Source organism: Sturnus vulgaris, chromosome 4 (assembly GCF_052056855.1).
Source record: "Sturnus vulgaris isolate bStuVul1 chromosome 4, bStuVul1.hap1, whole genome shotgun sequence".
In the NCBI taxonomy this organism is placed as follows: Eukaryota; Metazoa; Chordata; class Aves; order Passeriformes; family Sturnidae; genus Sturnus; species Sturnus vulgaris.
In genome coordinates, this window is record NC_142246.1 from 41,521,035 (window position 1) to 41,545,538 (window position 24,504).

General features: G+C 38.7%; 1 protein-coding gene across 3 annotated transcripts in view; it reads right to left on the minus strand.

Annotated features, from left to right (window-relative positions):
• Positions 1-7,697: 7,697 nt before the first annotated feature.
• The window catches only part of GLRB (glycine receptor beta), a 49,162-nt gene continuing 32,355 nt past the window's right edge, over positions 7,698-24,504 (minus strand). For all 3 annotated transcript variants that reach the window (XM_088163673.1, XM_088163672.1, XM_088163674.1), the window contains 2 exons: positions 20,661-20,953; positions 7,698-10,387 (listed from right to left, as the gene is read on the minus strand). In XM_088163673.1, coding sequence (XP_088019799.1) covers positions 10,091-10,387; positions 20,661-20,953 — 590 coding nt within the window. In that variant the 3' untranslated portion in view covers positions 7,698-10,090. The remainder of the gene's footprint in view (positions 10,388-20,660; positions 20,954-24,504) is intronic.

Below are 24,504 nucleotides of genomic sequence, written 5' to 3' on the forward strand. Positions count from 1 at the left end.
ATAGTTCAGATTTTTTTTCACAGCAAGAAGCATTCAGTTATTTGAGGCAGTTAAGAAAAATCGCAGATCACACCAGCACTCCGAGCACTATGGCTGAACAAGATAGCAGATTGCAATACTGCTTCTTTGCTTGCTTCTTGCAGCACTGCACATAAAAGTCTGCTGAAAAAATATTATGTATGAAGTTTAGCAAGGGCAAGTGGTGGATTCTGCACCTGGGACAGGGCAACCCTGGCTGTGTGCTTAGACAATGAAAGATAGAACGAAATGCTGGAAAGCAGTGCTGTAGTAAGTGACATGGGCATCCTGGTCAATGCCAAGTTGAACATGAGTCATTGTGCCCTGGCAGCCAGGAGGGCCAACCCTGTCCTGGGGGGCATTGGGCACAGCATGGCCAGCTGGGCAAGGGGGGACATTGTCCTGCTCTGCTCTGCACGGGGGTGGCCTCACCTCGAGTGCTGGGGGCAGTTTGGGGCACCACAGTATAAAAAAAGACATTATTAGAGAGTGTCCAAAGGAATTGGACAGTGTCTAATAATGTCCAAAGGAGGTCCAAATGAGGTCCAAAGGAGAATAATGAGGATGTTGAGGGGCCTTGATGGGTAAGTCATACGAGGAGTGGCTGGGGTCACTTGGTCTGTTCAGCCTGGAGGAGAGGAGACTGAGGGCAGACGTTACTGCAGTCTCAACTTTGTTGTGAGGGGAAGAAGAGGGGCAGGCACTGATCTCTTTCTGGTGACTAGTGACAGGACCAAGGGAATGGCCTGAAGCTGAGTCAGGGGAGGTTGAGGTTGGATACCAAGAAAAGGTTCCTCACCCAGAGGGTGGTTGCACACTGGAACAGCTCCCCAGGAAAGCAGTCACAGCACCAAGCCTGACAGAGTTCAAGAAGGGTTTGGACAATGCTCTCAGGGCACATGGTGTGACTCCTGGGGTATCCTGTGTAGGGCCCAGAGTTGGACTCGATGATTTTTGTGGGTCCCTTCCAACGCAGAATATTCTATGATTCTGTCATGGTTTAATATTCCATGGTCCACATAGCTCACTCTGTGCCATGGCAGGGGATGATTTATTTTACAGGGAACTGGAAAAATACATGGTTTGATATGGATGCACTTTGCAAATACTTGCCAAACAAAATAATATTAATGGAAGGTGAAAATACTGATAATTTATTAAATCCTGACACACCACTTTCAAGAAGGCTTAGGCCTAGGAATGCCATTATATTAAATATAGAAATTGATGCTTATACATATTAAATTTCAAATGGATAAATATATAATTTTTAAAACTACAAATTCTTCTTTTGTTTCTCTACAAAGTCTTCTGGGGAATTTGGATCCAAGTAAGGAACTACGAGGTTATTTTAAGAATCTTTTTTAGATGTCAGAAAGAAGTCATATTAAAGGAAAGAATGCATGCATGCATGCATGCAGTGAATTCTCCTCTGACAATAAATCAGAAAGAACTACAGTGGAAAGCCAATGTAGATGAGCGGGAAGATCAGGCACTTGAAATCAGTCAGACGACTTCCAGAAATGTTAAGACTGGGAGAAGACAAATAGACATATCACTATATTATGCCACTGAATCTATAATTAATAGTGACCTAAATATTTTTTATTACTACTCGTGTGCATTACAGTAGTGCCTTAAGGCATTGTACAGCGTATAGCAAGGTAATATTTTTTGCCCGAGCCACATCCTATCTAAACAAAATGCCCTTGGGACAACAAAAAGACACTTTATTGCCCTCTGTCACTTGGTGCAGAGGAATATAAGAAAATAGAGGAAATAATATGCCAAATTTGCAGTGGAGACCTGGGGAAGTGCCTCTGCTTACTGGGTATTGTGTTTAGCTACAGAGTGTCACTTACATGCAAAGTGCAGACTTGGGCTGTGCACAGGGCTGTGCCCTCAGCCAGGGGCAGTGTGCACTCAGCCAACAGCAGTCCTCCTACTTCTTGGTCAGAGAAGAAATAATTCCATTGATTGAATTCTTGCAGCAGGAGCTGGCAGAAAGAGCATATTAAAGGAGAGCATGATGGCTGTGTACAGATATGAGGTCACTATGGACAAGACTACCTGGTCTATTTCATAAAAGTTTGGTTTTTATTTTAATCTGAGAAATGAAAACTGTTGAAAGATTAAATGCTGTCCTATCTTTTAAACTGGGATATCCTTTCAGGCAAAATAATTTATTCCAATTGTCAAAGCTCATCAGACTCTCAGCGTGAGTCTTGCATAAATGGGTTTATTCCTGGCTGTTTCATTTGCACACTCCATGAAATTTTTTTCCACCTATTTAATTTCATCAAAACTTTCTCCACAGACACTAGCAAACTTGCTGCAAAAGCACTGTAATGTAAAATACACTATTTCTTCCTTATGTTCCTGTGGGAAAAAAATAGGGTAAACCACAAAATATTTTGATAATTAGTAAGCTTTGAAAAACATCCATTTTAAAATGCTTTTCCTGAAATAGGAAGAATATGGAGACATATGACAAATAAAGCAATAAAGCCATGCTTATGGGTAACAGATAATAAAGTACTGCCAGCTTGGATATGCACTTGCTGTTTAAAAGCTCCCATGATAAAATTTGTAACATTCTGTATTCTACAGTAGTGGTGTAAAATACTCCCATGAATTTGCAGTGCCTGGGAATATTATTATGGCACCAGCATTGTTATTTTTCTCAAGAAAGTGATTCTCTGTTGCAAGAAAACTCATCAAGTGTTGAATGTGATGAATATGTTATTGCAATGGCACAGGCTTGGGAAACATAGTTGTGTTTTCCTCTGGCTGGTTGGCTTTGAATGCAGCTTTGAATACAGGGCAGGTCCTGTTCAGTGAGGCATCTTGTCCTTGTCCAGCTTTCTGTGGGGAAGCCAAAATTACTTCAGCTGCAGGACATCCTCCAAAATCTCCTTGGCTTAAAGACCACAGCAAGATAAGAGTGCCATCGTGCACATTTGGTTTTATTCATGTAAGAATTATGTATTTAAGAAGCTTTCACCTTGGGGAAACAACTGGAAAATATGAAGAATTACTAAATAAAGCCTAAAATTTAATTCCACAAAGTAAATGATATCTCATGGTGGTTGATGTATATAATTTGTATTTGCTTGAAAAAAGATTGCTTCTGTAATAGTCTGGTCCTGAAGCACATCCAGAAGTGGGAATAGAAGCAGGGCTGCCTCAGAAGCTGACACAATCAGACAAATATTTTTAAAAAGCCTTACAAAGATTTTATGCCCTCCAGTAGGCTGAGTCTAAACAGGATTTGTCAGAAGCAGGAGCAGGTATCAAGACAGGCTTTGTCAAAAGCAGAAGCTGATGCTGAAGTGGTACTGGTCAGAACCATTACTCTTTGCAGTCAGTTCCTGTCAGTATAGTGCCTTTGAAATAGCCAGTCTCCAAATTAATGTCTTCCAGTGAGTTGGCCTTTGAGAGTCAAAGAAACAAACAAATTTATCTGGAAGAATGAGCCTGCCTGAGACACTGATAAATCTGTTATGACAATGTAAGGCTTATTAAACACTAAGAAACACTATTTCCCTAGCCTCTAGGTCAAATGCAAGTTTTAAGGTTAATAGAGGAAATCAACATTTAAAAGAATGTCACATGGACGACTTTTTTGTTTGTATTATCCTTTTCACAGGACTTAACTCAAAAATATAATGCATATAGTGAAATTTTATCCAAATATCAGAATATTTTGAGTTAAAGGAACATAACTGAAACGGCATAACACACGTAATGTTAAAGAAACAAATAGGTCCCAGGTCTTCTCATATATTACCATTCAAGTGTTCTTGAACATCAGCCCTGACTTGCCTTCATGAACTCTGATAGTCACACACACGATCTTTGCTCTGACTGCACGGAGATGAAAGATAGGATATCTAAAGTATATTGCCAAGGAAATAACTCAGGCTAGATAAAAGGAATGCTTTGCAGAAAAGAAAAGCTAAACAGTACTATTGATAATCATGATGTATGATACAGAAAAAGAAGGTGGAAGCCCAGGAGCTGCCTACACACAGACTTTCCTCTCAAAAGTAGCTGCAGTTTCAGCAGAGGTTTTTCTTGCAGTTTATGTTGCTGGAGACGTTTTCCCCTGAGCTGAAAGGTTTTTGCAGGGGGCAGCGGTACAACAGCTTGACCTGCTATACTCAGGAGGGTTCCTTGGCCCAAAAACCTCTTGAGTTTTCTTTTTCAAGTAAAAAATTACTCCCACTGTGAATATTCATAGAAAGAAACAGACACAGATAGATATGAAAAACCCCACAATTCTCACTGCCACAGCCTGAAGAACTCTTCAGGAAAACAGTTATACAATACCTTATCCTTTATACTCCGCAATCTTCATATTTCTTCCTGTCAAAGCACAGTATGTGGCCTAAGTAACTGACTGATGGGACAAAAATCCTTAGTAACAAGATGTTACTCCATGTTGTCTTATTGGTTGGTCTCTCACACAGTAAACCATATTTTCATGCAATAAGATGAAAGGATATTAATTTTCTTGAACTAAAAGACATGTGCTTAATGTACCTGCTGCTTCTGTGTGACAACTAATAGTACCAGGCAGCTTTGGATTTATCTCAATACTCAAAAGATGAGTTGACTTACAAACTTGAAGGCCCACCAAACACTTGCCCTCCTAGGAGGGATGCTAGTGGATGCTGGTCTCCAGAACATGACAGGCACTGAAGTGTTGAGAAATCCCATGCTGAAAAGCAATCAGTGCCCCTCAAAACTAGGGTTGACTTGCATGGACAACCAGGAAGTCAAAAAGATTTTTGCAGTCTCATTCTTGTTAGTCTCACTAGTTTTTTAAGTCTCATTATTAGTTCAAAAATTGTGATTTAATATCCATTGTTAGAGGTAGGTACTTTAGACAGAATGGCTCATAAGAGGGATCTACTAGAATTAGGAGGAAACCTTGTTCATGCTCAGGTGGGCAAATCCAACTCATTCACTTCTATGTTCATTGGTTCAGGAAAAAAGCAAACTGGCATTTTTTTTGTCACTGCCACCAAATGCTCCTGTCAGTGCACAAAATTAAAAATGTCAGAAATCCTGTAGGTGATCAAGAGCTGTGGAGAGAATATTTTACACTGCCATCTTTCCCATCAGCCGTAGGAAGGATCTCTCTGTGCTAGCACACAGTGCGTCACCCAGTACACACCTACAGTTCACAGGCACGGGCTGACAAACACCCACACGAACTAACTTTAAACCAACTGCTTGAGCACAACAGCCAAGGCAGCACAAAGCTTTGTGTGGTGAACTCCAAGGATATTTTTTCCTGCCCTAGCCAGCAGGTAGGTTTCCCAGCCACAGCTCACTGTCACCATGGTGATGTTTCCAGCCCTCCTCAAAACAGCCAGTCGAAGGCTAATTTGGATAATCCTGCACTAGCTGCAGACATTTTAGTGACTGCAGCATAGACATACCGGTAGCAGAGAGGGGCTTTCAGAGGGATTTCAAAATAGCCAGGTAATCTTTATTTTAAATGTTTCTTGACACCATTCCCACTGATGGAAGGAGGACAGGTGCAGGGGGAGTACAGGGGTGGGCAAAATGCAAGGGAGTGCTGCAAACAGTCCAGATTGCTTGTGACTGCTTTGATACAATGGCACAGAGAAAACCACAATGATGAGGAATTTATGTCTCAAATTTTTCTTTATATTTCACTGTTTACTTAGGTGTAAAGCTTCATAAGAAAACAATTAGTTTCCTTATCTTTTGGGCACCACAGATAAGCTTAATTTTCCTGGTTTTTTTATTAAATCCTTATATTAATATACAAAGAAGGCAAGTCATTTATATACAAAGCAAATTTCTAGACACAAAGAGTTGACACAAAATTATTATTCAATTTATCTGTATCTGAATTTCTTTCCACATTACCTTCTCTAATCCTGGAATTAGTACACAAAAGCATCAAGTAACAGTGTCCTCACATTCCCTTATCGGTTAGAAACCTCATTTGTACTCATTGTAGCACTACGATATCTCAATAGCCTGAAAAATCACTTGACACTGCATATATTCAGGTTGCACTCCCTTGGAAATAAATAATTCAATGCTACCTCTTCTATAAACACCCGCATCGCAGTCCCCCAGTAACCATAAGGATAAGCTGCTTTAGTTGAAGCAGAGACCTTGGTCTGTATTATAACTGTATTATAACATCTCTTAAGAGATTCCCTTAACAGCTATAACAGACTGCTTAAGTAAGGTATCGTCTCTCTTCAGAGTAAAATATTTTTAAATAAAGATTACTTGTAAGTGCATTTCCTTTAAAAGATTATACAGCCAGATCAATCGCTGTGGTGATTGCCCATTGACACTAACCCAGAAGGCAGTGTTACTGCTTTCTCTTTAATGGGTAATAGGGCACCAAAGACATCTTCCTTTACCCTATTAACAAGTCAAAATTAATCTGAAGGCTTTGAAGAATGAAAGCTGCTTGGCAGCGTTTCCAAGTGGTCAATCTTCCGTACACTGCACTTACAAAAATAAACTCCTCAAAAGACCAACTGTTCACATACGTCATCTCAGCTAGAATTAAGTGAAGAAAAGAGGTGGTGCCATTAAGAGCTGCTCCTAAAACTGTGTACTACAATAAATTAATACAGAACAGCTGATACACTTTTCAAATTACATCCTTACTTATTGCCTACCATAAATTTGTAGATGCAGTTGAGAAATTAATTAGTCTCCAAGAAAATTCCTGATGCAGTGTTTGAATGTGTTCTAAAACTCTGAAAAAATGTAGAAAGTTATCTAAAGGTGATGATACTATAAAAGAACAGAATTAGCTACTTGAATACTACCCCTCGATGCTTAAGAACCAAGAAAATACCAAGGTTTATCTTAAGGGTAGAACAAAAATTTGTAAATCTCCTACCAGTTAAGAGCAGAACTTGAAGTAAATGTCAGCTGAAACACAGATGGGCTCTCCCACAAAAACAGATTTTGCTGTCGTGTAGTTTGTTTAAAAATCATGACTAGTTAATTGAGTTACTAAGCTGCACTTCATGAACCTCACCTTTGCTATTACTTGAATGTCTTCATTTCTATACTTTTAAATTTTAACTGCATGGAAAATTTCTGCAGTTGTACATTTATTTTGTGCCCATTTATTTTAATTTAGTAATTTTTTTTCTTACATTTTATAATTAGTAATTAGGATCCTATTTCACCTATACAGTTTTATATTTGCACCTTATTCTGGAAATCAGTCAACAGGCCGAATTTTACAACTAGAGGGTGCTGGTGGACCATAATGTGAGATGGTATGCAAAACTCTTGATGACCTTTAGTAGAAAGAAGTAAAATAAAAGAAATCAATTATTACTGCTCAGTAGGACAAGCTAATATATTCCATGGGAATACAAATACTGCAATATTATCTAGTGTAAGTAAAAAGAAAATTAATACTTTTTAGCTGATGCTTGGTTTCATTTTAAATCTAGTTTCAAATTTGCTGTTAAACTTCACTTCTGGCCTTAGTTTTTGTGCTGTAATGAATAAAAAAATCTTTATTTGAACAATATGCATTCCTTTTGTTTTCCTTTGTGTGAACTGGAAAGCAATTACAGTGTATTATTGATTAAGTGCTTTATGATAAAACACAAGAGCCATCAAGTAAGCAGGAAAGCAAGAAGGAACAAAGATTAATTTAACAATAAAATCTATAATTGAGATAGAACGTGGACATTAATTACAGATAAATCATTTAATAAGAGTTCTAACAAGAAAATTATCTTCCAAAATTCATATAATTTGCAACACAAGGTAATTATTTTTTTGCCTTCCAGTACTGTAAGAAAAAATACAAGTATGAGAATAAATAATGTCTATAAATATACCATTCTGTATGTATAAAAATTCCCCCTCCTGTCCTTCCTCTCTTTCATTTCATTTATCCTTATTGCTTCTTAGAGTCTCTGACAATTCTGGAATCACCTTCAACTAACAGAAATATTAAAACCTTGAACTAGACCTTAAAGATCTCATTTCCCTCAGCCCTTGTTCAACACAGCTCAGTAATGTCTGGGATTTACCTTCCTTTTCTTTGGATCAGAAAGAAATCCAAACTGTGGCCACTTGGTAGAGTGGCTGCCTGAAACCTCCATGAGACAGTGGCCAGGAAGCTGGTGGAATGCATGTGACCATACTGTGAAGAGCAGATCTCTTCAACCCAAACATGAGTCACTGCAGCCAGCCTGTTGATCCCAAAGTGGCAGTGGTTTGAAAAAGCTCTAGGTGTGCAGGTTTACTTGTTGTCCAGTGATGCCAGAGTGGCGTGCCATTCCTCTTCTTACATTCCCAATTTTGACCTTCTGGTTGTGCAGGATCGCCGTATGTAGACAACTTGTTGTGGGCAACTCCCAAGTGATCCGACATTGTGGCCTGCATTAGCTCAACACATCCCGGACATGCCAGAAGTGTAGCATAACAAGTGGGATTGTTTGTTTCCACACTATGGAAGGTTTCATTTGTTTAAACCAGTCCCTTCCTAGCCTAGGAGGGGCCAACAGTCCAGATTTCCTTTTATGAATTGCAAAGATAGTGAGAAGAGCCTTATTTTCATATTGAAACTAGCTGAGGTACCCCATCTCTACCAGCAGAGATGTGTATGGCATACTCTCATGGGCCATGAGGCCAAGTCCCTGCTCTCAGGAGACACACTCTACTCACCTGCCTACCTTCATGCAGCTTTCTTGCGGCTGCATTTCTCCTCATGACTCACCCTTATGAATGGATGTACCCCGGCATCCACAGGAGACCACAGCTCCTGCCCTATGCACACCAAGGAGCTCATGTTAAGGTAGTCTCCATACAATAGAGTTTCCTCTGGAAAAAGGAAAGTAGCTTCCTGTCAGAACTATTTCATGCATAGAACCTTATTTTTCAAAACCTAGCAGCGATATCAATGGGTTGGTGAGGGCGGCCATTAATTAGCACATAGGTACAGCAGGGCTCATGAGAGTCTCAGCTCCTTAGACCTTAGGACACGTTTTCATTCCTGCTGCTGGCTATGTGCTAGCTAGCACATAAACAGAAAAGATATAATCATTGGTGAAAATGGGATTTTGTCTTGACAACTGGTTTGTTTAAAATAAAAGCTTTCAAGGGGATAAAGAAAACAAATCAAGAAAGAAATGTCTAATGCAACAACAAAAAAATTGTGACTTACATACTGCAGGCCAGATGCTACAGAAGTTAAGTCAGAGGACAAACTAATGGAAAAATGTATAGCAAACCTGATACTGAGCTGCATCTTGTGATGCCTCTCCAAAACTCCTGATACCTTTAGTCTAGAAAGTGGCCTGTTTGTTTTTTTGTACTGTATCTAGTTTGTGCCTAAAGGAACAGCAGTTAAAATTTGCCCCAATGTTTTATTGCCAGCATATTCAAACACACTTAACTGTGCCTGCTTCATAGACAGTTGTTGGGTTTTTTTCCTAAATGAGCTGATTTTACAAAATTAGTATTTCTCTAATCTTTATTTTTCCACATAGACAAGATCTGCTTACTTGACACTGCCTTCACTTACAAAGTCTAAATAATAATAATTACACCTTAGCTTTTTCTTCAACAGTGCCAGCTGAAATCATACAAGAAAAAGATGTTTGGTGGGTATTTCTTTCTCCCCTGGAAGTCATCAGAAAAGCTGTTAAATACTACATATACTAGAATACTGATTTAATAATACTCAACGTGCACATCAGTTTCATTGTCAGAAACACTTTAAATTTCTGTATGTTACTAATAACTGAAGAATGTTATTCAGCTTTATAATGTAGTAGGCGTTGTCCTTCATATATATTCTTAAAGCAGGATGTTTTATGCTGTACATTTATATACAAAGTTGGTCAGAGCACAGACATTGCAGTGTCATGCTTTCATTCAAATTTCAGATGCCATATGTTCAGTACAATCGCACGGCATCAAGATGCAACATATTGCTTTGCAAATGCAAATAATTTCACACAGTGGTCTTCATGACTGGGAAGGGATAATGAAATGGGCTATATTTTACACACATGAAAAAAAAGATTTATCATAAATATATGGACCAGTATATGACATTGAAAAACAAGAAGCAAAAAGGAAAGAGTGCTCTTGCATAAAGATCGATTCTCTTTGCTGCTGATGGAATGACAGGCTTGGGAGGAGGAGGCTTCTTGTTGTTCTTGGCTTGAGATTTCCCGAGCCCATTGTTGACTTCAATGGGCTTCCCATAACAGTCATAATTTGATAATTCAAAATCCCTTGGCAAGCTTCCAACAATGCTGAAATCATTGGATCTCAAATCAGATTTCGAAGTGCAAACTTTTTTGCATCTGGTCTCACCAACCTATGAAATAAAGAGTGAGGGGAATCATGATTGACTCACCACGACTCATTAGAAAACTTCATGCAGCTGCTAAAGAACACTACAAACAAACATATAGGAAATTACTTGTTGACAGGGATACATTTGTGGAATGGTTGTGTTATAAAGTACTTAAGGATGATCATTCAGTCATATAAACTAATCCAAACATTCATAATTGTGTAATTTTTCATGCGCAAGATGCCTCATGCTCTGCAATCTGCAGATAGAAGGGGAAAGAACATTTTTGTGGGGAGTATTTTTGGATATTGGCTCTGTGCCGACAAACCTGCAGGCCTGCTACTATTCAATACTTGCATTTTTCTGAGCTCTGAAACCCATAGTCAGAATTAGCCCTAAAATTTAATGTTTCCTGCAATTAATTTCAGTTTCAGTGTTCCAGTTCTAAAGAGTTATAAGATGAGGATCCTATATCTCCTCCTAGGCTGACCATCTTGCACAGCGAGAAGCATCTTGCTTGTACCTGTAGAGCTTAGTGCCTCTCTAAAGACAGGTAACACGGATGTAACACTGTTCTCAGTACAGCATAAGTGTTTAACTGGGAGATCTAAATCCAACAACAGAATTCTTGTGTTTCCTATAGCTCCTTTAGTGCTCTAGGGGATCAAGAAATACTTTTTTTCTGTGGGGAAAAAAGGCTCCTATATTCCCTTCCTTCGATTTTATAAAGTTTTTATTTCAGATTCAACTCATCTCTAGGAGAACCAACCCCGCACTGTTCAGGGAGCTTGAAGTGATTTAGAGACTACTTGCAAGGCACTGTGCTTTGTGACTTGGGTAAACCGCTTCTAAACTTTCACTTCAATTGGACTACTCAGGAAAGCAGAGGGGGAAAAAAAGATGAAAAAAGATTACAGAGCATGAATTGGTTCACATACATAACCTGAGCATTAGTTGAAAAAAGGCTAGTTCACAAATCAGGCAACTAACATAATGTAAGTTTCACTAAGGCTTCTTGGAGTCACCGATCCACTAAAACTCAGTTATTCCAAAAGCTGCCTGTCCCTTCTACCCATTAGCCTGTCTCTCCTCCACAATGCCCTCAGGTATTTTACCCTCAGCTCTCTCCACCTCCGGTTTTCTGCAGTTTTTGGCTGATAGTTTAGGATATTTGCATGGTCGTATTTTGTAAATTCTAAAATAATAATAATAGTATCATAAAATACAGTACCAGGTTTATGGATGAATTAAAAATATTCTGAAGAATTTTGTTAGCTTCTCTGTGACAGAGACAACTTATCCTGTATTGAAAGAACTGAGGCAGTTAGGAAGAGATTTACACTTCAATTGTGACTTTTACTCCCATTATTGACAAAGCTCATTCTAGTGCAAGGTGGAAGAGAAGCATGGCACTCTTCCTTCTGAAGAAAGTGGATACACCTCAAATTTGCCAAAGTTCTATTTCTCATAAAAGCAGTGCATTTTGAAACTGATGCATTAAACGGAGCAGGTTTGTCCTGGTTCCACCCAGGAGAGGGTTAATTTTTGCAGTAGGCAGGAGGAGGCATTGCCAGGGCACTGAGGTTATTTATTCTATATCACCGCATGTCATTGCCAGGGCTGGGGAAAGGGATTCTCTTCTGGCACAAAGACATTCCTTCTCGTTGACAAAAACGCAGAGGGAGCCATCTGGTATTGTCTATTGTCAGATAATTTTTCTGTATGAATCATTTGTATTCTTACACCTTTTGTTATTAATATTATTGCTGTTAATTGCTCATTTTCTTATCTCATTGCCATTTTCAGTAAATTTTTCTTATCTCAAACCATGATCTTTACCTTTTGTGCTTCTGCTTGGAGCAAGGAGGTGGAGCAGGTTTTAGTGGGAGTACTAAATTGGAGAATACCATTCCTAAACCACCACTAAATCAAGATCCCAGGTTATAGAAAAGAAAAACAAGAGTGATGCTCCCTGATGGTAGGACAAAACTATACATATAAATTTCTTGCAACTATCTCCCAGTCCTCAAAGGCCTGGCAACCTAGGACAGTGCTCATTACTGGAGTAGCAGGGGCAAACTGTTAAATAAGGTGGTGACTAAGACACAAATAAACATGATTATGTGACCCTGGGTGATACAGGATACTATTATTCACTGATCTGAGACATTCCTTCCAATCAGATCATACCCCATGACATGGGTAATAAAGATACAAAGCAGACCCTTGTGCAATGAAAAGTGAACTTGTAGGATGGGAGTGCATCTTAACTGAAGAGTCACAAGAATATTAGATTTTTTTCCCATGGTCAAATCTAGCAAGATTTAGTAAGGCCACTACAAGAAATAGAATCCTGTATGAAATTATGGGCCTCTTTTTGGATTTGAAAACTTGTAGTCCATTTGTCATTCTACCAGCAATACGTTGTAAAATTCAGTGACACTAATTGAAGCCCGAGTTCTCTCATTTATAGCACAGAATATTCCTGTTCCAACTGCAGTATCTCGAGTGCTCCCCTAAAGGCTGTTACAAGTCGGTTCTCATTCCCATTCAGGACTGAGAGTGGATTCTAGGTCACCTCTGCCTTATAAGCAGAGAACTGCTCACCGCATGCTTAGTTCAGTGTCAGCTGGAGTACTGATTTACCAAGGTGACACAATTTTCCTTGTGTGAGCAACCTGGCCCAAACTTTTCTTTAATAAGTATATGTTACTTTTGAAAATAATTTCATCTATTTCCCTGGCTTTACAAATCTGACATTCTTCTTTTTACTACACTCAGCTGCTGCCTAAACATATTTTTAATTTTTTTCTCATATATCTCTTCAAGTCTCCAATGTTTCTGTTGTTTTAATCTAAATTCGCTCTAGTTAACCTATAGCTTTCGCTAAATGTGAGATAATATAAAGCATATATGATTATCTGCTTTTTATTCATTTTGTCTTCGTTTGTGCTAGAAGCCGAACAATAACGGTAACAATGTATTTGCTCCTCCTCACTTTCCACATTTACTGCACAAAAACCTTACCAAAGGCTACAGGAACATTTTCTGTACAAAAAGATATTGTAGGACTTGATTTTCGAGTCCTGCACTAAAGATGTGTAAAAAAAAAAATGTTAGATGTTATATCCTTTTGACTTCATCCTGACACAGAAAATATTTGATATCATTCTCCTTATCCTGCCCCAGCACCATGACCTGTGGGCCAGAGAGGTGCCACAGAGTGCTTCCACCAGATTTATGGCTTTCCCCAGCAGGGGATGGGGAGCAGCTGTTTGGGAAGGGAAGGCTTCTTGGTATAGTGTAGGGACACCCTACATTCCCGAGGGAGCTGGGCAGCCACTCCTTGTCCCTCTGGCATGGATTTGGGGGGGGCAAAGGATAGCATAGGAAGGTGATGGCTCTTGGGGCCTGGCCCAAAACACAGACCTAGTTCCCTGTTTCTTCCAGGACTGGACCACCTTGTCTAGATTTGATATGGTGGACAGAACACCCGTCTTTTGATGAACAACTCAGAAGTACCTAAAAACGCCTCCTAGAATCCATAAGGCCCCTTGTGATGATCTCTTTTAAAAAATACAGGCTGACTGGTGCTCGCTGCCAAGCTCAGCACCTGCTGCTGCTCCAAAGCTGCAGCACGTGTACCTCTGCAGAATGCCTTTGATTGCAGAATTAGGGGAATAATATGAGAAGAAAATAGGGAAAGAGATGAAAGAATAAGTGCTGTGTATGCATGCAGACTGGCAGGGTGGAGCAACTAACACCTCAACTCTGCCTCTGCTGCTTCTGGTGTTCCTCCTCACTTTCCACATTTACTGCCCAAACTAGTTATGCTAGATTTTCCTTTAAAAACATCCAGGATGGAGAATTTTTTCCATGACCTCGTTCCTCAGAAACATATGTACCTTATTTCTAATCTGAATTTATTTGGCTTCAATATTCAGACACAAGGCATGACTATAGTTAGTCTGATTAATTGCTGGTACATAGAGATGGTAACAAATCTAACATTGATTTTGCAAAATTCAGATGATGTAACCAGGCTGACATACGAAGCCAAGAAAAATGTTCTTAAAGAGTTTCTTACCTTCACATCATTAGACCTGTCAACCTAATTGATAATACTTTAGAAAGTTATATTCAGTTTGATTAAATCAATAAACACACAGATCAACTTTAATTTCACTGACCCATTTATTAGCTAACATGGGGCTGAATTATGAGTAATATTAAAGATAATTAATACTTACAAACAACAATTATTAGTCAGTGCCCTGTAAGCTATGCAATATTCTCCACTGATTGATGTCAGGCTTATAATTATTCATGTTATGCCGCCTAGCTTTTAAAAGTGCTGGCATAAAGTTAGCTTCTTGCTGTATTTTGAAACCCTCCCAGATTTAAAGGATTTATTAAAAAATCAACATTAATGTTCCACAGCACTCACAGACCAGCTCTGTAAAAAATTTCTAGATGCAACTTAAGCTGAAATCTTGATTGTAAAATGTCTAGCTTTAATAGTTACTGTTTAACAGCCTCATCAGCTCATGTGAATTAGAGCTATTCCATCCACAGATTGAATATATCTGGCTTTTCCCCAGACATGGAACAGAATATTTGTTCAACGCTTTCCTCTTTTCACTTAATTCTTGATACTTACAGCACCTCTACCTAGTACCAGTACCATTACTCTTCTTACAAGGTTTTGTATTCTTGCTGTACATGCAAAGTAACTTCCTATTGCCCTCAGTTATAACTAAGCATGTATCTCCTTACTTACAAAATGATTTTATTGAGTTCAGCTATCAGCTGTCGCCTCCCATTTGCCAGTGAGAAGAAAAGAGAAATGCTTGAAGCTGAGTTAGTTTTAAATCTCTGGGGAGCTTGTTTTCAGTTGTGCTGTTAGGTTTTGGGATTTTTCTTAAATTACTATAGCTTTACTTCTGGTTTGAGCATTATTAGCTCACCAGCACCATTCACACTTTTTGTTTAAATTATTCCATCTAGATTAGACAGTTCTCAAATTTGTGAAATCTGACCTTTCGCAGCACCAACAATACCAGGGACTTAATTCAATTTATTTTGTGCAAATATAATAAAGATCCTTCTCAATTGACTGCTCATCCTGTGATCAAGTCCTCTTTATCCATCAGGATGAAGTGTAATATAAAAGCCATCACTTTTGAGAGCAGAAGGGTATTGTCCATAATACCTTCAAACATGCTACAGCACTGGCAGCTTCTCAAGCTCAGCACGTCTCCCTGAGGCTGAAGAGCTTCCCCACTGCAGTACTGCATTCCCTGCCCTACACAGCACATCTTCCCTGCCACAAACCTGCCTCTGCTGCTGTGCCCCCAAACCTCCTGCTGGCATGCAGATCTGTCCCCAGTGCTGCCAGCTCTGTAAGGGGCTTCCATACAAGACGAAGGAAGAGTTTTTTAACAAGCTCTGTTATTCATCTCTCTTGCACTTGTTTTATGTTTTTCTCTTGCTCTTACCATAATGATAGATGTAGATCATCAATAAAATAATGACTGTTTAGCATTAGTCTGTATTCATACTGAGTATATTTTCTGGTGCAGATCAGCAGGAATATGCTACCACATTCCAAATATGCCTTGCAAAGTACAGGACAAAAAAATACTAATACATAAAATATCACAGTATTAGGCACATCTGAGGTTGGCAGGGACCTCTGGAGATCATCTAGTCCAACCCCTGCTCAAAGCAGACTGACTGCTCGGGGCCTTTGTACAGTTAGATTTTGAATTATCTCCAAGGACGAATACAGGAGTCAGTGGAGCAGAAAGTACCTACTCTGTACCTGAAATGCTGTCAGAAACTATTAAAATAGGATGCAGCCTGTGGTTTTGTGTACAAGGTAAAATGTAAGCTGGGTTTTTGGTGGTTCTACAATTAAAAAATTGAGTCTGGAGAACTACTTGAGGGGGAAAAACCTGGGAAGACAAGGTCATCACAGGTCGCCACCAGTGGCCAAATACATTATAACTCAGTAGAGATGAACATAACCAATCTCAGGTTTCAGACCCTAGATGTGGCTCTGACAAAATAAAGGAAGCAATAGCACCACTTCTTTTTAAAAATAACTGGCATTAAGAGCTATTACCACTACTTGCATAGTGCTATTCATCATCTGCCAGAACCATTCTTTTAGCAAATGTTCTCTCTAGTCATTAGCACATTATCTGTGGGGGACAGGTTCTATAAATGGGCTTGATAAAAATGTGACTTTTCAAATGGAGGGATGTTGTTATAGTCAACAGTGCAATCTCTCACTGTAACCACGTCAGCAATGAAAGAAAAAAAAAAATCTTCAAAACATTTCCCTTTTTGCTTGTTTTTCTCACTGTATGATGTTTCATTGCTAGGAAACACATGCAAACTCCTGCTGAGGATTCCCAATAAAAAGCCAATGCAAGCAGTTATCACCAGATTGCATAATTTTCTCCTCTGCTTAGAACAGCATCTACTTGCAGCAACTATAAGCTAAGGGAGCCAAGCTGTATTTTCTCATGGCTTTTTGCCTCTAAGTGCATAGCCACTGCTTCTCCTAGAAAAACACATCAGAAGTGCTTATTTTCTCCTCTTTTCATTACAGATTCAGGGTGATCTTGACAGACAGACCACTTGACTTTAATCAGACAGTCATATTGATAAACCTCTGTGTTTAAAATGGCACTGACATTTCAAGGGTTTTTGTTGGAGGGAGCATGACTCATAAAGCTTGGACTTGAGGGGTTGGCGTATGTTAGCAACATGCAGCTTTTGCATAGCCAGTTCCCAGGCTTTGGTGAAGTAGCTATACATCCATGGAAGCCTTTCTCCGTCTTTGGATGATTGGCAAATTGTGAGCACTCTTTTCACCCTGCCATCTTCACTGTCACAGTTGGTGATTATTGGTCAAGATCACTGACTATCGACACAGTGACAAAACTGCTTTCGCTGAAAACTTTCAGTGGACCCTTGCAGGTTTTGTTACAAGGGATCTCTTCTCCTAGCCTGCAGTTATGAACTACATGAAGCTTTTAATATTTAGGATACACTGAAAAGCTTATTCCTTCACTCCATAAAAATGGAACAATAGCTGCTTGTATTTTTAGGGATTATCATGAGGTTTTGTTACGGTTGTTTTTTACTAAAATCAAATATGCCGAGTTTCCAAACCAGATGGCATTTTAACTTTCACAAATGGAGCAAGCACATGAAAGCAAGTTGTTCCATGAAGACTGGAAACAGGGATGCCTGATTGCCCCACTTGCTTCCCTCTGATTCTCCTCACACCAAGGATCTTCTCAATCCAGCAACTCCCCTGTACCTTACACGCAGGCCTTTTCCCCAAAGCTCCTCCAGAGACATCACTGCTGCAAAGTGCAAAAGCAGCAAATGCACTACTTGCTGCTCAGGGAACACAAACTGCCACAGGATCAGGGGCATTTTAAAGCTAAATAAAGTAACTTTCTTTTTAAATTTGATTCCCCTCTAATAACCTAAAGATATGTATCAGCATCATTTAGTTAATGTTTCATAATATGTAAGAGCTTAATTTAAACAGGAAAAACACTTATAAATTGAATTATTAATGTTCTCTGTTTTTCCCCCACTTGGACTTTTCTGCTTCCATGTCTTTTATATTGGCTTTACCTTCAAGTCCTATCTGGTCTACCCACTGTTTCAAGCCTAGCTATGCTGACATTTCCAGCTACATCCTCAGTCACTTTTTGCTGAATATCATCTCCTATGGGGAAAAAGACCATCTTTAAACATTTCTATAAGACATATACTTATTTCAGGGGTGTAGTTATATGTTGTTCTTTTCTCCTAAAGTTATACACCAGGCCACCTAAGTCTTTCCAGACATTTAATGAACTATTTGGTCTTGCTTCCCACGTAATCCTACATGACTCTGATGAGAAACAGCTCCTGAAGTTCTGGGACAGCACTCTGGCCTCTTTTTGTTTCGTATTCTTTATGCCTTTCAACATACAGTTTTTTCCATTACCTGCTTCTTTAATGTTTCTCTCCCTTGCATACTTTCCATATGACAAATGCATTCTCTACTTGATCATTACTAGGTCTGTATGGGAGCAATCCAAATTTTGTGGGGCACGCCTAGTTTTGGATTAGAAGTCAGAGCTACCAGAAGATTTACACCTGTTCTGATTTAGGACTTTAGTACAGGTTTTCCAGGCTTTTCAAGAACTTTCAAAGTATGCCTATGCAGTAGCAGGTTCAGAGAGGGAGTTTTCAGCTAAGCAGATTTATAGCTTTCAAATATATAAAATCAAACATCACTGTCCTACCACATCCTGAGGTTAAATGATTCACTGGTCTGGGACCTTTTTCTATCTCAGCCTGGTCATCTTCCCAGAAATTACCAGCCCGGAATATGTTTGCTCTGGTAGGTGCTGTTTCAAAGCAGGTGGATTAATTCAAGCTGGATCATTAGCCATGAGTCACTCAGCCACATGACCAACTTTAACAGCAAGGAATACCTATTTCCACTATGTCTTGGCAAATAAAATTTTTTGCAAATCTCTGTATAAAGATCATCAGAAGCTACTGGAATGTTAAAGGTCTCTCATAAGAAATGGGGAAGACCTTGAAAAGTGCAGGTCAAACATGAGAAGCTCAGGCTGACATTTCAAGATTGTGGAGGGGAGCTGCTATGAGAAGAAGGCAGACTGAATTCTGAATTCTAAAAACCCTCAGCCTACTACTAGACACCATTCATGGGGAAAATTGCTGAACTTCTGTGGATAATGATTCCCCCTTCTTGAAAAAAAGTGCCTTCTTGAAAAAAAATTAAAAGACAAAAGCACAACATAGGTGATAATAGATAATTTTGTTTTCCACATGGATATGACAATGGCATGTACCTTAGAGGGTGTCCATACCAAGGAGAATCAGTAATTTAGCTACTGGTTTTATTCACACTACTGAAAAACTGTAATTTTTTGTTAAACTTTTAATTGATCAAGCTGAACACTTAACACTTTTTAAGTACTGGAAATAGAACAAATATGTTATATTCTGATCTGCTGGATTTTTGCAACTATTTTGTCAGAAGAAACAGCTGAATTTGAAACCTGCAGATTGCTGAACACAAAATTATCACATTCAGTTCAGGGGAAGAAAAACCACAGTAGAGCCATTTTCCTTCTACACAGTTCTCATGTTGCCTGGGCTTGGGAAATTACCTGTGACACAAGTCAAAGCAGTCATGGGGTTACTCTGAGCTGAGACCAGTTGCCTACCAAAACATTTCCCAAAGATTCTTCTACCAGAGAATTATGGTAGTTAAGTGCACTGCTCTGCAATACCTACACCTCTTCTGGACTCGGGGCAATTAGTTATGGGGCAGTCCCAGCTTGATACTAAGACAAGATTTCAGCCATTCTTGCATAAACTACTCCTTCCTTAAATAAACATTGAAGTCACAGTGTGCCAATATTACCACTTGGATCTAGCCCAATAGCTTTATTTTATACAACAGAATCGCTGAGTCATTGAAAAGGACAAGCTAAATTAATATTAGACATGTTGTAGAATAACGTATTTTCTTCTGCAGAATAAATGTCAAGTAAATATCACTTAGAACTGAAGGCAGTTGGACTGGGATGTCTGATAACTCTTGGAGCACAAATAGGGACTTCTAAAATATCAGGAATTCAGCAACACGATGGAAAACCTTGGCCTGAATGAAGATGTACATGTCATCTCTAATCATATAGTGAAATCTGACTGATTTACACATAAATTCCATCTGGCAACACAAGAAATCCAGGAACTGTTTGACACAAACCAGTCTTTTGTCTACAAATGCCATGACTTCCAGATTCCTGGCTTCATAGATATGCAGTGCAGTGCAGCTGTGGCCATCCCAGGGAAAGCAACGAGCTGGGTGTTATTTGAGTATGCTCTCAGCAAATACTGTCTGAGAGTTCTGTCCTCTGAATAGTTACAGTTTGACAGCTGCTATTTATTATGAGAAAAACAGCAACTGTAAAGCTGCTTGCTACTTTATTTACCTGAAGCTAAGAAGCAACTATGGTTCTAGGATATTAAAAGACAAATTTTTCACTTAGAACTTCTGACCCCAAATCACTAGGGACTAATTTGTCAGATTGCTAGTCATTAATTACCAGCATGTTTTTAACGTCTTGGCCCCTTCCAAGATTAAGCACTATTCAAAATTATTACAAACAGTATATTCCTGGAATTGGGTTAATAGAGAAGAATGCTGATTTTACATACAAAGCTTTGCAGCTCCTACCTGTAAAGTGCTGATGTGAACAGGAGTCCCTGTGCCATTCACAGTGTTCTTCTTGGAAGCATTTCCACCCTTCCCTTCCACTTGCTCTGCCTTAGCAATCTTTGCTTTTTCAGCTTCAATTCTCTTTGGATTGTTTAGCATTACCTGAACCACAGCATATTCCACCAGGGATGCAAACCCAAAGAGAAGGCAAACGATCAGCCAGACATCTAAGGCCTTCACATAAGAAACTTTGGGAAGTTCAGCAGCAAGAGTGGTACATTCAGATGCCAAGCTGAGCACTGAGAAAATACCTACAAAAAAAGAATACAATATATTGAATAAAGAAACTTCCCTTTAATGATACTGGCTGTGCTCTTCCTCTGAAACAGACAATAGTGAATGATGTTTTGCAACAGTGAATGGGACTTCACAATGTGGTCAGTGCAGCAGGTGTACAAAGTGCACATGCCTTCAGCTAATGAACAAGTTAAACACTTAGGTAGGTAGTGCAGTTAATGATGAATTATTAATGATTAATATTTCCATTTTACAGGCAGAGAAACAAATAAGTGAGGCTAAACCGGTTGTTATTCCCTGTCCCAACACATATCACACAGTTGGAAAAAACAATGTGCATTTAATTCTGGGTAGGTGGAAGAGAAATTCATGACACTTAAACAAAAAACCTCCAAGTCCTTTAAATTAGACTAGCATTGTCCCAGAAATCTAAACTGTGCTATAGCAGGAGCAATTCTCTGAATGACCTGTTCACAAGTGTGATATTCAGACCTTAGGTGAAAGGGAAGTTTTTGCTGAAGAGCAAAGCTGTACGAGCAAATCAAAAAGCCTTTGTTCCCAATTCACTGAGAAGATGAAAGTGTGGAGGTGAGTGACGGTCTACAATTATTTTCTATTTGAGCTTCCAGGATCTAGAGGAAGCTTTTTTGATAAAGGACATTTCATGAAGCCCTTATGATGAAAAAAACCCACATGTGCAAAGGCTGTTAAAAGGTCTCACTCATCATGGATTTCACCAAGTATTTCCCCTAATAAGGCTTCCAAATGTCATTATCAACACAGGGTTCATATCACAAGAGACAAAATACAAGCTTGACCCCAAAGAAAGATTTCTCACAGGCTCCTGTGAAAATATTAGCATGAATAGCTACATTTGGAGAAAGCTGACTTTAGAAATGGCAGTCATGTGGGGAAAACTTAGTTCAATCTCCAAGTTCAGAATGCTCCATTTTGGGTTTGGGAATGCTAATTATAAAAATATTTATTTATGAGTGGGAGGCTTAATGAAATAGAATTGATGTCTATAAAAATGTTGGCCAAAAAGAGATATTCAGTTAGTCTCAACTACGTTTCTTATACTGCATGAAAATGTTTTTCATTCATAGAGAGATGATTTCCTTCAGATCCATTTTAAGTAACTGAGGATGTGAAAATGTAAATGAAAATGAAACTATCTGTATTGGCCTATGAATATATTAATTTCTACTTGATCACAAACAACACATTCTTCAGCTACTGTTCCCATTTGGATTTCAAAAAGATTGAAATGATACTTTATTTAGCATTAAACTCAAATGGACAATTCACTAGCTCTTAGAACACTGAAGCATAAAGAAATGCTTACAGTCATGTCATTTTAAACCACAAAATTTTATGATGTTTGATTTAGAAATGTGTAGTATCAAGGTATCACTGCAAAGCTGGATGGTGTTTTTCCATGGGGATAATAAAGAATGACCAGATGTGTTATCTCAGAACAGAATGATATAGCAAATACTGAACTGAATCCTCAGCGTACACTCTGGATTACTTTTCATCTACTGCATCTGTAGCATTCACATACAAACATTTTCACCAGGATAAAACGTGAACATAGAATGCTTCTCTTTGGAAAAAAAATCACTTACCAACACCTGCAGACTGGGGATGGACACTATGGATCACAAGGAATTCCATTAACAAGTAAACTAAAGGCCATACTGCCTCTTAATATACCTAGGACACATTTGCCTGTCCAGCACGCAGTCTAACAGTGTACTGTGCCAAGTACCATGCATGACTATGCTTGACTGCTGAAGCCTCTATCCTCCTCCTGAATAACCAAATTAGCCAATAACATGGACTGGCTCAACGTCTTGGATATAGTATTTTTTTCCTACCAACTTTAAAGTGTTTACTATCTTACAATGTGATAATTAATACCATGCCTGGTGCCAAAAACATTGTAAATCCACATTTTTGGCCTTAAAATACTACACCTTACAATCTTGAATTGAATTCTACAGAACTCACTTATAAATTCTAGCTGAAAAGATTTTTTTGGAGCTTTTATTAACATGTTCAGTAGAGCAACTGAGGTCATGGTGGTAACCAGAAGCTAATTTCCTTTTGTATGGATTCCTACAATGGATTCACTCTCAGAGTCTAAGAGACTTCCAGGTTTTCAAAGTAACAATAACGTGAGACAGAAGCACAGAAATATTCTATTCAGCAATCATTTTCTGCCTGATGAATGTTGGCATGGCCTCGGAGACCATAGTACCAGAGTTGTAAGCTGCACTTGTGGCAGCAGGTGCACTAGGTGCCTACTTATCACAATCCAAAGCTTAAGGCTCAAATGTGAGTGAGGAGCATAAATATATATAATCTGAAAGATCGGAAGCAGCTTCTTATCTAATAAGGTTTGTAACTGGTACACTTTCTTGGGGCTAGATATCATTTACCTGACACACAAATGTTAATTTTGTTATAATTCAAGGTCAAGGATCTCAAGGATGTTGCTAGAAGAATTAATTTGTTGCTCTCCTGAAACTGTAGAAAGATATATCTTACCCCAGTGACAGTAACTGTCATACTAAATACTGACTCAACTAAGGGAGTGTCAGATTTAGAGGTTTTTTGTTTTTCTGGGGATTAAGGAAAAGTCACATAGCCAGGCCAATGGCTAGTATCTTTGAAAACTCATTATTTCAGGAATACTAATACATGAAAGAAGCCAATAAACACTTAAAATGAACAAAATAAATAAACAATAAATAAACATGCATATTTAATTACAGAGACACCCATGTTACTTAGATATATGCTAAGAGTCTTATAAATCTAATATATCTTTAATAAGCCCGTCTGGTTCAATATTTGAAGCATGGAAAAATGGTGGTACAGCTTGGTTCCTCTTTCATTCTTTTTAATGTTGCATTTTCCTCATCCTTTTTGTTTTCAAACGTTCTCTTAAAGTTTTGCATTATATAATGCAACCTTGCAACTTTTCAAGGTAAAAGATTATATTGGTTACTTGACATGAAACTAATACAGATTGAGATTCCTTTGCAAGTAACTATTTAAAGGTAAAAAGAAAAAAAAAAGGAAAAGAAAGGGAAAGTCTGCACAAGAGTTATATCCTGCAAGGGTGTGGTGGTTCCAGCGTGGGTAAGAGGTTTCTGAGCAAGGCAGGCAGCTGGAGGGATAATATTGTTACTATTTAGTTTGTGTCCTGCTATTTCATAATAAATGAAGGGCCTGCCTACTGTCTTGTGCTGAGCAGCATGACTGCATGAGCTTGAAGTACTGTCATGGAGTGAGTCTCTAATGAAATAAAGCCAGTCAGGTAACAGGAATGCTAGCTCTTTTCCAAATATCATTTCTATTACCTTTCAGAAAGGCTTCTCCAATAGGTAGCTATTTAGAGCCTCACTTATCATTCTGCTTTCTTACTGATTATTCAAATGCTGAAATTCTTGTAAACTGCATATTGTCAGTGTTTGCAGCATCACCCGTGCATAGATGGATCAGATTTGTCCAGGCTGAGAGTAACAGAGACATGATGCTTGTTACTCAAATGCTG